This window comes from Cylas formicarius, unplaced genomic scaffold (genome assembly GCF_029955315.1).
Source record: "Cylas formicarius isolate icCylForm1 unplaced genomic scaffold, icCylForm1.1 PGA_scaffold_7__23_contigs__length_41026272, whole genome shotgun sequence".
Classification (NCBI taxonomy): Eukaryota; Metazoa; Arthropoda; class Insecta; order Coleoptera; family Brentidae; genus Cylas; species Cylas formicarius.
This window is the reverse complement of record NW_026844352.1, coordinates 8,570,563-8,584,422: the sequence shown is the minus strand read 5'-3', so window position 1 is coordinate 8,584,422 and position 13,860 is coordinate 8,570,563. Positions and strand designations below refer to the sequence as shown.

Sequence of the window (13,860 nt, the reverse complement as noted above, 5' to 3'; positions counted from 1 at the left end):
CCGGGAAACTATCGCGACCGATTAAACCCGGACCACTCGCTCGGTACGCCGTTCGCGTCTGCCGTTCCGTACTTCCGCGTCGGCGAGAATTTAGCGCAGGATGCCTGCGATCAGTTCTGTACGCTACTCATGTTTAAAACTAACAAGGTACTGTAATAACCCGAAGAAAAAAAAGTTTGTATATTGTAACCCCCCGTTGTCACCAATAAAGAGAAAAAAAATTAAAATAAGACATAAACATAATTTAAATGTACATTCCTTAACAGTCCGTACTCTTATTTTTCTTGAATTTGCCCAATTAAAGGCCCGAATGTCATCTAAGACTAGGTTTATATTATTATATAAATAAAAGAGTTTGCCATTAAAGAATTGCTTGTCGAAATAGAGCAATTTGGCTGCTTGTGTAGCTGCTACCTGGCGGAAAAGTTCCCGTTACGAGCATTGACGTCATAACCAATAACCTTGTTTTATTATTGGTGGTACATTATTAGCTACTTCATTTTAGGATAATGTAACAAAACTTACTTTCTTATATTAATTTTTCAAATTTAATAAATCAGAAGACCATAGTTTATTCGACTAATAATAATTTATGGTTCAAACCATAAAAAATTTATCCAGGATGATTTTCATATTGTTGCTGATTGTGAAGTTTTTGATTTGCCAGACGAGCGAGGGAAACCCAGAAAGGTAAACGTAGAATCTGCTCTTCAAACAGTCAGATAATTATTAAACTTTTACTTCACAACGTTAATTGTGGCTATGACTGTTGCTACTTTTATGTTGGCGGCGTATTTATCGGAAATCGGTGAGTAGATCATCTCTCGTTCATATTGAACAAATGCTGTTATAAAACAACAGTCTACCTAAAGCGGAAATACAGTAATACTAATCTCCATGAAGTTCGAATACCGGGTGCTCGAAAGCATTACTCTTGCAGAATGTTTGTTTATGGCTCAATTTTGATAATTGATTTGTTAGATAGATTTCACTGAAAGACACAGACGATTTTCTTAAAATTAGATATGATTAGAGAGGTTGAGATATGGACTAAACGGACTTTCAACGCTTGAAAATGAAAACAATGAAAACAACAGAAATATCAAAATTGATTGACGTTGGCATACTGATTCCTTTGTAAAACCGAGTTTGCTATGGACAGGCGAATATTCGACTGGCAAATTCATTGCCTGATTTACATTTTTATTTAACTCACCAACCAACAACGCAGTCGTGTTATTCCTTTGAGTCAAATAATTTTTATTATTTTAATGATCCAGTATTAAGTGCGCAAGTGTAAACTTAAATATTAAGGTCGTTGAACAAAAGTGAAAAAGGGCCTTTAAACGTTAATTTCTGCATACTCTTGAATATGCTGACAGCGAAAGAAGAATGGAGTTTTGTGTATGGTTACAGCGTATGTACTTATAGTCACAGGTTCCTGAACAATATTTTGTACAGGGTGGGCTGTTTAAGAGGGGCGTATACCTTATTTTGGAAACCTACGTTGGTTACAAAAGAAATTTAAATAAAAAACTTGTTTCTATTGAAATGATCTTTGCTTTTTTTATTTTCTCAATCGTCACTTTTTTATATACAGGGTGGTAAAACAAAGTTACATTTTTTTAAATCACACCCTACATTTAATTGCATTTTTTGATAGTCCTATCAAAGACAAATTCAATTTATATATGAGCATGGGTCTGTGATGCACCGTTTCGAAGTCATTAGCCATCATCCGGGTTATGTTTAAACCAGCATTGTGGAGTTGCTTATTAACTTTTCAAACTTTTGTATTTATGAAAATAATGCTTTTGTTTATGCGCACTGTTGCCACCTTTCGAAAAATGATACTTTTATCAATTTTCTTAAACAAGACACCCTGTATTATTCGATTGTCGGATAGCCACTTTAATATTTATATTATTTGACATCAAAAATTAGTCAGTTCGCCATAACTGCAGGTTGATGTAACACGAAAAATAAAATTTTTGTTCGTTTTTGAGAGATCCATCCAACAAAGAAAATCAAAATCAAACCGTAATCAAAGATTTTACAAACACCCTGTATTGAAACGTTATAGTATAGTTGGGCATCAGAGTGACTTTTAACTCCATTACTTTTACTTTGGTGTTTTGCCAGTTAATGGCTCTCGCTTGGAATGCAAACGGGATACTGATTCAAGTAAGCGTTAGAATGAAAACAAAATGCCGATGGGCGGAAAATAGTTTTCTAGTTTCTAATAAACGTCTATAAACGATATTGTAAAACAAGTAAAATTCATGAAACAAATTTGTGCTTTATTTAGCAACCACAACCTTACGGTCAACATAAGTAAGATGAAGATATTCTAAAAAATATAAAATAAAATAAGAGCTGCTTGTGCTAGATAATCTAATTGTGAAAGGTACGAGGGATTTAAAGTTTCAATGCATATGTTGCAAATACTGCATATTATTACTACTGAGTTAGTGAATAAACGCTTTTTAAATCTCAATCCGCAATACTAGAACACAATACAATACAATACAAGAACGAGTTCCAGTTAAATTAATACTGTTGCGCATCCCATAAAGTGAATTTTATAAGCTTCCTCACTCTACTCGTGTCAATGTCTTCCGCAACTTACTATTGCTGTGCCTCCACTCCCTTTTCAATACTGTGTTACCTGATGGTTATGTTTGTGTTCGTGTAAATGTGTAAAATACAACAAGGAACCAGGAGCCCTATTCCACTCATTTTAAACTGCAGTTCAATAAAGGTTAAAATGATTATACTCAACAATCATTTTACAATTTAAACAGTTGAGTTTAAACCAGTCGCTTTTAAATTACAATGATGTGCATTAGGTAGTCGGCATTCACAACCCAAAGGAAAGCTTTTAATCTATTAAATCACGAAACGTTTTCAAACATACTATGCTAGAGTGATGAGAGATCGTCAGACATCGACTCGAAGTTCAAATTCCGGATAAATAATTTGCAAATGTTGAACGAAGATTTAAATACAGTTTTTAAATGCAGTTTTTAAAGATCATTCCCTACTTTGAAATCCTGAAAACGATGTATAGACTAAGTTTTACTGATCTGATTTACGATCCTAGTCTAAAAATCCCTGTGTGGCTCATTTTCAAATGAATGACGTACTCATTAAGAAGATAGAGGTATTATTTCTATCCGATCATAAACGGTAGCGTTGAGCTTCCGAAAATAACTGTAAAGATATAAAAAACAAGAGGGCAATTCAAGTCAGACCTGAGGTCACGATTCAATATATAATATACAATATAAAAATAGGAAGTAAATAGTTTTAAAAATAAGTTGTTTAATGTTGGAGCATTGTTATAAATGTTGGTTACTTATTTAAGCGAATTTGAGCTACATATGTAAGATGTTTTTGGCATGCGGTATTGCCAGATTTATTTGTAACGTATATCAACTTTCGTTTTTTAATGGAACACTCTGTATATCAGTAACATGTAACATGTACGATACCTATCTTGAAATTTTTCGGAGATGAAAAATACTATCTAAGAAGTTTGGCAACATAAAACTCGTAACTCGCAACCCGTACAGCTAAACACTTGAATTTTTGGTTGCCATTCCCTATTAAATTAATTTATCGCGTACAATTAATAATTGGCCAAATATAAAAATCCATGCTAGGCGGGAGCACCCCATATTTCATATTGGCCTGTAAATGAGGAAATAATTTGCCATCTAAATGTAAAAAACCGTTTTCCTCTTTCGAATTCTCGTTGTAGATACAAAAATCTATTTTATTATCCATCATTAAACAAAAGACATTGAAACTAAATGTATGTTGCAATAGCTTGATTCGTAAAAATTTTGGATTGTATTATGAAAAATGATTATTCCTTCTATTAAAAATACACTCCCGCGAAAAATTTTGATTCGCCGCGTCGGTACAAATATTTCTTTCGAAAAATATGGTAAAATGTTGGTTTCATTTTCTTCTGAGTTTTTAACAATTTACTTCCTTCGTAGGTTTCATTTCTTTTAAACTATATCCCATAAATTGGTGGTAAATGCGTATATTGGTCATTAAATATTCTGCACGTCCTTGAAACAATTCTTTGACACTCAATATAAATGTAATTCAAATTTAAAATGTGTGTGTTTGCATAATTATGTGCCATCTTCCTTTTTCAAATAAATGCTACTTTTAACTATGAAAATACGAAAAAACGAGTAATCCGCATGGCCGGACAGATGAAATGTGGTTATTTTTATATATCGAAAACTAGTGAAAATATATATACCATAGTCCGGTACTTTTAGATGGAAAATTAATTGTTCATTTACCTGCCAATATAAAATATGGGGCGTTCCATTTAAAATTTCCACGAAATATTGATTTTAATATCTTGCCAATTAGGTCTTATGCAATAAGTTAATTCTCATACTATATTACGGGCTAAAGCAATTTAATAGGGAACCGCAAGCAACAATTCGAGTGTTTAGCTGTACGGGTTGCGAAAAAAAAAATTATTTTATATCGGGTTATTGGTTGTCAAATCTCTTAGAAAGTATTTTTATCTGATGTTCAAGAAACGTATAGTATATGTTACATAAAAGAGTTTCAGAATGTTTCGCAGAGTTCAAAAATGTAATAATATACATTTAAAAAACGAAAGTTGATATGCGTTACAAGTATATCTGGCAATACCTTATGGCCAAAAATATTTTACATTGGTAGCTCATATTCACTTATATAAGTAACCAGCATATCAGGTTTTATTACATTGTGAATAACTCTGTATAAAAGGAGCCATAAGTACTATATTTTCAATGTGTATAATGGAAAACGCAACTCTTATCTTATTAGTCAAGTAGGGAATTTGCGCTGCTTTGCCACGAATGATTTGCCAAATATTCCACAAAAAGCGCGTAATAAATGTGGATAATTTGTGTGTGTGGATACTTATTCTTAAGTAATTACAAAAAATTATTTTTTCTGTCATATTCCCAAATAACCCCCTATACAGGGCTCTATATTTTGCACACTATTTAGAGAATTCATTATAAGAGACAGAAAATATGTGAATACAAACCTTTTAGGGATTCACCTCTATTACCTTTTAGATAGTTAGACTTTTTAAAAGAAAAACGAAGTCCAAAGTGACATGGAAATTATTATTATCTTTATTAATCCATAAGAGCGGAGACTTTAATATTATATAGTCTTTAATTTATTATACACAATTAGACGTTTATTACATGATATTCCAACTGCCTATCCTAATTATTTTCATGTAGAAAGCTGCATTTTTTGGGCAGCAGTTCAAAGGCAGCCGATGCATGCATAAGAGTTTGCACATCCATAAGATGCTGGCTAGATAATTAAAAGATCTTTCCAATGGTCTTTCAATCCACAATGGGGACTTAATTTCTACCATAGTACCCCTTAATTCGCCCAAGTAATGTTGTTTTTTTCTTCATAACTTCTAATATGATTCGGAAGAAATTTAAAAAAATCATTTTGTGCAACAATTTTTTATTTTTTTTTTTCATAAAAACAATTATTTTGCTAATACGCTTTCCTTATTATATCATGATGTTTTTGTTCCTTCTATTCTTTCCACGATCCATTATTACACACTTCCAGAAGACATCACCGATACGTACGAATAAGCTAGTTTGAACCGCTACAAATCAAAACTTTCACTTATACTTTAAGCGCCATAAAAAAAAATTGCTTATTAATAATTATGGAAATTACGAAGCAAAATTCTGCAAGAAATATTACTTAATAATGAATAATAAGCAGATAAAAATAAATAAATGCAACTTATTTTTGATTTCGAATTAAATTTCAATTAAAATTTCATAATTATTCATTACTACCATTTTCATTTTAATTGTTTTCTCTACACGCCATAAGTACTTTAGAACTGACCTAACCTAGATATTTAGATGTATCTTTTAAAAATAAAGATGTTTCCTTGATATTGGTTTGGCTTCAGAATACAATAATTTTTAAAAGAGTTGAAAGAAAAGGTTTTAGAGTTTTTTATGTGTCTATCGTTCTTATTAAATCCTGTTTCTTGTGTTTCTCTGGATAAAATGTAAAAAAAAATCACATCATACGTAAAGAGCACTTGGGTTACATTGAGGTGGGTGAGTCAGTTTCAAGAATAATACACAATATTGTGTATACTGTGTGTTGCACAGGGTGAGTCAGCCATAGACTAAAGTTTATTATTTAATTGGTTTAAAACTTTGATAATGACCATTTTCTCATCTTTTTGAAACCAATGAGATCATGAACTATATACTATCATTGGCTCACTCACGACAAAAATAAAAGCAGAACTACAGAAATTGCAATTTTTTACTAACTTTTTCAGGCATTGAATAAAAACTTAATGATACCGTGCCTTCTTTGGTTTGTGAAATTTTTTCTTAATTATAATGGTATAGAGCATTGTCTAAAAATAAATAACCGGGATTTTGAACTTAAACTTACAGACAGTACTGCCTCGGTATTAAGTGCTCCGAACGGACCGATAGAAATCGTTAATTGCCTTTGACACCTAACCATCATTATCTGGAGGATGACCCTAGTCTGCAAACTTTCGTGGTACCATTTGCTATTGTATAAAGCTGTAGCAAGATTTTCACTCTGAAAACAATTAATTTAGATACACGAATGCGTACAAGGGTTTCCTGTCTATTTTTCTACCATATCTAACAGGCTTACTTACGTATGAGAGATAACAAGAAAGTGTAAATACGTAAGTTTCATGATTTTAATTAATCATTTCGATCAAAAAATAGAGCGCCCTGTATGTTATTTTATATTTTGTTGATGCTTTTTGGTGATTTGGGACATTGAATCAATTAATTTTGAAAATATAGTTCAAAATTTTAATAAAATGATATTTAAATCTTACAACACAATTGTTGCATGCATGCCATGCAGATTCACCGATAAGATGACACTTTCTCTTTAATTTCATAGCATAGAGCAAACATAATGGAAAAGATTCATGTTTTCCTACCGACAATCAGTACCTATCACAAAGAAAATTGTTAACTTGTAGGATATTGTGGGGAGGGGCTCCATCCTGTTGTCATATTAGATTTACACATGATTATCAAACAACGGTTCTTTGTCCTTCTAAAAAAAATATATAACAAAAAGAACAAAAATACGACTGGATCTGTAATGTGCATGGTAATGCACGACACTAAAATCTTGTCTATTTTTGCATATTACATACATTGAACTATGATTAGTGATATAGAGTTGCATCAAAAATTGCTTAGAACTTAAAATAAAATCTAATGAAATTTAAGAGGAAATAATTTCTAAAAAAAATACAATTAGACTTGAGTCATCTTAATAATTTGTACATTTGAGTGCACTCGGGGATAATGATGAAACTTAATTGCCGTTTATTTTAGAGATGATGTCATCACAAACTGATTCTATAACCCCTAGCTAACCTCAATCGCGACTTCGTTCGCGTTCCATGCCAGAGCCATTAGCTGACAAGATATCAAGCCAAAATAAATGTAGTTGAAAACGACCTTAATGCCCTAGAAATGCAAAACGCTTTTGCTACCCTAAAATTACTGGATAAAGTATATTACTGCAAATATTTGAAAAATGACGGCAGCAAGGAGAAGGGATGAAACACCGTACTCCAAAAATATTAAATGTTTAAAGTTGCCGTTGAGCTCGACGGTCCATCTGAAAAAAAAACTCATCTACCAACTAACCAAAAATAAAATCCTCAAGTTAACAAGAATAATCAAAGTTTTTCTCTAGAACTCGTTAAAAAGATACGGAGTGTTGAACGTCAACAATTTTCAATTAGAGAAAAGAATTGAACAACGCTTTAAGCACATGTATATTTATAGAAAATATTTATAGAAAATAAAAATCTAATAATAATCTCTGCCCATTCGCCACCCAAATATTACCAGATTGATTAAGTTAGTTTTATTTAGTAGTATTTATTAGTTTTTGTTAATGTAATATTAATTTGTTTGCCCATTTTTAATTAATAAGTTTACCTGAAAGTTTTCTGACTCTACTTTAATTATATTAAATAATGAATAATAATGATGGCCACGGCCATAATGGAGATAGGAAGCAGAGTCTACATAGAAAAAAGCGAATTAGATAAGAATTAGCAGTAAGTCTGAAAAAATGTGTTGATGAAAGTGGCAACTCCAATATTTTTATTTTCAGAAAGGAATCCAAAAGGAAAAAAAATATTTGAAATATTTTGTTTTGTAGAATATATATTTCTGTTCCCAAGTTGTGTGTGAAATGAAGTTATAATAAAAGCTTCCAGGGATGACGACTAGAAACAGACATGTTAACTAAAAAATAAGAAATAACTTTAATATTTTTTTCTTTAGATAAAAACAATAATAGCACATAAAAGATTATAACAGTAGAACGCATATTTAAATATCTTACTTACTGAATCAGTTCCTGATGCAACTTGCTAAACATTTTCAGACTGTAGAGAGCATGATCGCCACCTTTCGCACAATTTTCCGTTCGGTGGGTGGCAAAATTTTCTAAATTATGCTGGAGAATCTTCAAACGAGCTCTCATGTAAATTAGAACTGAGTTCGTAATGGCGTTTACGGCCGTACTGTAAAAACCAGTTAAGCAAATTTCCAGCGTTTGATGGCACATCACTACAATGAAATATTTGTTTCGATTAAATGGATACCAAAGCGCAACTGGAAACGGATCCTCCCGACTTTCGTTAAGGGACCTTGGCTCCCTGTGAAATTTGTAACTTTCTTCGATTCCTAAAATATAATAGAAACATATTTCATCTATTTAAAGTTGCGCTAGTCACTGAGAAGTTATCTACATAAATTTGAAGCCAACGGCACTCAATATGTATTGAAAGAATTTGGGAAAAAAGTTCTATTAAGGAAGTTGTTCGTTTGGTCGAATTAAACAAGCAATTTCAACATTCTTGGAAATTTATTGTATTTTTTGAATTTGATGAAAGTAAAAAAATCCTTCATCCGATTTTAAATTAAATCAAAATAAAAAGAATGTGAACTTGCTAAGCTTTTTTCTCAAGCTACAGACTTCCCGCTATCACTAATTGTTCAACCTCTCTTGTAATTTACAGAAAAAAATATATACCTAAATTGTGTGTGTTTAAAAGAACTTTTGCATTATATAACTTGGCCTTGCAGATGATGCTGTTTCCTATAGAGGGAGGGCCAATCGTGGAACTGTCGTTCTTCTTTTAGGCGTAATACTATAATATACAGGTCGCGAAAAATGTTAGCAAGTATAACAAAGCAAAACTGATAACTTAACACAAGTTCCTACTAGAATACTATTTAAGGCTGTCAGAAACACATCAAAAAAGCTCAGCTCATTTGTAAATCCCAGCAAATATAGAGAAGGAAAAGGAATAATCCACTGACAAAGAAGAGAGTCAAATTCACATCTGCCATACATCGGAGGATTGTTAAAAAAGCTTCAACCCATATTCCGCCACTACAAAATTAAAAGTGCCTTCATATCTGACATGGCTGTGGCCTCACCAAGATAAAACTCGTTGAGCAGAAAGACGGCATATATGAAATACAATATCAGCGTGGATTAGCCTATATTAAAGAGATCCATCGAACTGATACAAATACGACTACCTATGTATAACTTCCTATTTTTTTTAGGATTTGTCATTATTTAAATTTATTTAAATTACACAATATTCAAGAAACGTGAGAGGGAATACGTGCGTAGCAACTTTATTTTTCGCAGACGAGCAGATTGTTAGACCTGGTGACGAAATCGGTGTAGGTTAGGAAAGATAAATGCATGTGTCAAAAACAGAATAACTGCCGGTAAGAAGTACAGAAGAAGACCGCTACGTGCAAATATAGCACTAAAAGATTTATACACCTATAAATATCTAGGAAACATAGTTTCGAAAACGGAACAGCCAAAGAAACTGTAGGAAAAAAGCTGTAACCAGTTTAACTAACTAACTACTTTGGTCAAGAAAATTATCTTAACCTCAAATTGACAATTGACAAAGTTATAGTTATGGTGCCTTAGGGATTGACCGAAATAAAAGATACAAGCTGTAGAAATTCACTACTTGAGAAGATACTGCAAGATATCTAGAACAGAGCATATATAAAATGAAAATATACTACCGTAGAATAGAACAAGCAAGAAAGTATCCTCAAGTTTCTGGAAAGAGGGCGGACATACAATGAAAGCTGTGTACGAAATGCGGGATTCGGCAAAGAAAGCTGTAGTACCGTCGCAAAATTTGGATGACTTATGTTTCCGTTGTGATTGGCTTACCGATTTCTGATAAATATGCGGACAAGACAAAACTCGCAACCGTTATTGAGACAATTAGAACCTGACAGTACCATGCATGCATCTCGTAGATACTGCGGATCTTAGAATTGTCTGTGGCAATGATCTTGGTTTCACCATCGAGGGCTTGCTTGATAAGTACTTGCATTCCCTTAGTTTGGCAGATTGAAAACTTTGCAATAAGTAGCAGAACGAAGATCATCCTTGATAAATTCTCTATAGCTAAAAATAAGTGACAACCAGTAAGCTATATTAAAAATCATAGATATGAATGCCTTCGGTGATTTCATGATCTAATTTCTTGTATTTTAAGTTTTTAATGTCATTCGGTTTTATGTAAAAGGTTCCTGCATATGATATTCACCTTGCTCAATATCCACCCGAAACAAATGAGCAAACTCCATATTAAACATAAATATCGAAATGTCGAAGATAATTTGAGTTGCAATCGAATATGTTATATACAGTCTCCGCACCCATCTTGACGCGTTTATTTCAAGTCTCCATATGCCGCTCAGTATCATGGTGTAACGGGTAAATTTAAACAGCTCTATCTTACCCGTCATTTTTGGCTATACGGACGACTTTCCGCTCTACACCTTCATTTATGTTGCAAAAAATGCACCGGTGGGGGTAACAATTTCAGAGTTATAAATTCTGCAGTGAATTTTTTTGAATCATTGGCGTATCAAATGAGTATTTTTCAATTGTGAAATACTAGTGATTTCCTTTTCCGACTCCCCATTTCATATCGTCAAAAGGTTATTTTACGTAAATTTTAAATCTTGGCTTCTACGCCTTGTTAAAAATAACTATTTTATCATAATTTTCGATAAAAAAAGGATATAACTATTGTTAGAAAGACTGTAACTAGCGCCCTCCAGATGATATATAAGAAAAATCGTATTCCCGATTGCTAAAAACCTCCGCGATTCGAAGTTTTCATGTCGATATCTGAAAAGGATCTAGAGCAATATAAAAACAACAATTCCGAAAACTAAGCTCAGATTGCTCATTTGTTTAAATTTGCTCAAATTGTTAACTAACATTAATTATTTATTAATTGTTGATAGGTATTTAATGCAATATCGTTACTAACTCTCGAGGATAGCTTTTTGAGTAGAGGTTACCGAGAGTCATCTATAGTTGTAATGCATGACACGACAAATGCACGCCTCTGGATATTGAATGATTTATTTCGCGTGGTTTCTTTGAGAAAGCTTTTTATTTAGATGATTATATGTTTGAAATAATAGCGAATAGAGAACAAAAGAAAATGCATTGGGGTGTAAATTCTATATACGTATATCAATATTGGTTGTTTTAATGCATAAGTTATTTTTCATGGGGGGAAAAGTTATTTTAAGTTTTGTGCACAAAAAGGGGGGGGGGGGTTGAAGGAGTGTTAATTTGGGGGGGGGGGTATGTTCAGAAAATTACAGTATCTACATCTCTTTTGCCATTTGACTTTGAGTTTTAAGTACTTTCCTTTCTATTGGAGAAATAAAGAGAATACATTCTGACCAAAGTGAGTGGTAGCTCAGGTAGTACCGCCCACTATTGGACCTATTTATACAGCTGGCCTATTCTTATCTTTTGAGTAAGTAGAGAGAGAATTCACTAATAATTGTTTGTTTTATTAGAAGTTCAATTCAGGCTAAATGATCATGCGCACTCATAATATAAAAATAATCTATAATGTTTTTTTTTGGAAAACAAAATGTTTACTAGGACTTTCACATAAGCAGAGTAACATGTTTTGTTGACCCTGCAATACCAAAGCTCCAAGTAAATTTTATTTGACTCCTTACCACCAAAATTAAAAATTTGAAAATATTAATTCATAGTACGATTACAATCTTTTACACGAATTGCATAGTTGGAATCAAGTTTTTCATATACGTTTTGCGACAAGAAAGTTCTGATCTTTTGATTATATTTGTTGGACATTTATTATTCTTAATTAACTAAGAAATAAGCTATCAAATTACACCAAAAGTACTTCTTTTAATGTTTTTAATGAACGATACAAGTTTATTATTATTATTAAATGACCACAATATTAGCTGTGATTTTCGTGGTTGCTTTAGAACAAAAATCTATGAACATAAATTATTTAAACACTTTCTCAACTAGCATAATAATAATACTTCTTTACTTCAATTTGCTTTACAGGAAAAGTACAAATGAAATAACGTCAAAACCAGACACCGATTAATAAATATAATTAACCAAAATATTAGGCAAGTGTATATGGTTCTAGGCTTATTAACATTTCCCTAATACTTTTCTTAAAATTTCTAATAGTGCTGAGATATTTCACAGAGTTCGGTAGATGGTTAAATATCTTGATGCACATATAATATTGTCCTTTTTCTGTTATTGATAGTCTGCGTTAAATTCATTTCTATTTTTAAATATAAATATTAGACAGTCGTAAATATAGATTCCACACACGGTCATTAACTGTAGTTGCTTAAAGCGTCCTCTGCAAGGGTCATTGTACTGCATTTTTCTCATCGATCTTATGGTTCCCTTTTGAATAATAAACATTCTTTTAGTTCAGAACTACATCCCCAGAATATTATGCCATACCGTACAATAGATTCAAAATTGACATAATGAGCAGTTCTTAAAGCTTCCGTTCTCATATACCTTCTGATGACTCTAATTGCATAATCTACCCTATTTACTTTTGTACGTACTATCCGTATATGCGTTTCCCATTTTAAATATTCGTTTATGTCAACATCTAAAAACTTTGCATTCTCCGTAAACTCTACATTTATTTTATCAATTTCTAGATAGTCAGGAATCTGGGTTATTTGTTTTTGTTTTGTTCTAAATAAAATCATCTCTGTTTTATTAGGATCGATTATTAGTTTGTTTTGCACTGCATTTTGCATTTTGCATGCATTTTCTTTTTATTTGTTATAGCCAATCGATTTTCTACAGGTGCTAAAATATTTGTATCATCCGCATAATTAAATTAAATTAAATTATGTATGCCTATTGGTAGATCGTTTATATAAAAAATAAAAAAAATCCTAGTTTGCTACCCTGTGGTATCCCTGTACTATTTTGTAAGATTTCATACATTTTAGATTGTTTTACTAGTAGTGACTAATCAACTAACCTTCTGGACCTGACTAATGAAAAATTATTTTTTTCTTTGTAAATAAAAAGTGCATCAAAGAGCATCATAATTCATTTATCAATAAAAAGCTTTAGTTCAACTATGACTATGAGAATATTGAAGAGAATATAATCATTGTTTAAATCAAGATTGTGAAATTTTACATTTTGAAAGTAAAGGGAACTTTGGAATTTAACAAATTTAACCCTTAATGATTTTAGATTTCATGTATAGATAAATTTTGTTTGTTAGTTTTGGTTACAGTTACAGGGTTAAGGAAACATGTCACTCTGCTTATAAATATTTGCGAAAGTCCAAGTAAACATTTGACTTTAAAAAAAAAGTATTATTCAACTTTCACCAATATCAATATC

At 31.9% G+C, this 13,860-nt stretch overlaps 1 protein-coding gene across 1 annotated transcript; it reads right to left on the bottom strand.

Moving 5' to 3' along the window:
* Positions 1–876: 876 nt before the first annotated feature.
* LOC132705260 (odorant receptor 82a-like) lies at positions 877–10,916 on the bottom strand. The gene is made up of 7 exons (XM_060675745.1): positions 10,715–10,916; positions 10,333–10,572; positions 8,462–8,801; positions 7,620–7,719; positions 7,473–7,565; positions 6,490–6,645; positions 877–5,668 (listed from the first exon to the last, which is right to left on the bottom strand). The coding sequence occupies exons 1-7, from the start codon at positions 10,914–10,916 to the stop codon at positions 5,615–5,617; spliced, it is 1,185 nt and encodes a 394-aa protein (XP_060531728.1). The 3' UTR covers positions 877–5,614.
* Positions 10,917–13,860: the final 2,944 nt, after the last annotated feature.

Bases quoted from the DNA above. Each gene is read 5' to 3' on its own strand.
- LOC132705260 (XM_060675745.1), bottom strand. From the start codon at position 10,916: ATGACGGGTAAGATAGAGCTGTTTAAATTTACCCGTTACACCATGATA. The intron at 6,646-7,472 runs GTTAGCTAGGGG...AATTGTTTTCAG, and splicing joins CGAACGAAGTCGCGATTGAG to AGTGAAAATCTTGCTACAGC. The intron at 5,669-6,489 runs GTAAGTTTAAGT...TTTGATTTGTAG, and splicing joins ATACCGAGGCAGTACTGTCT to CGGTTCAAACTAGCTTATTC.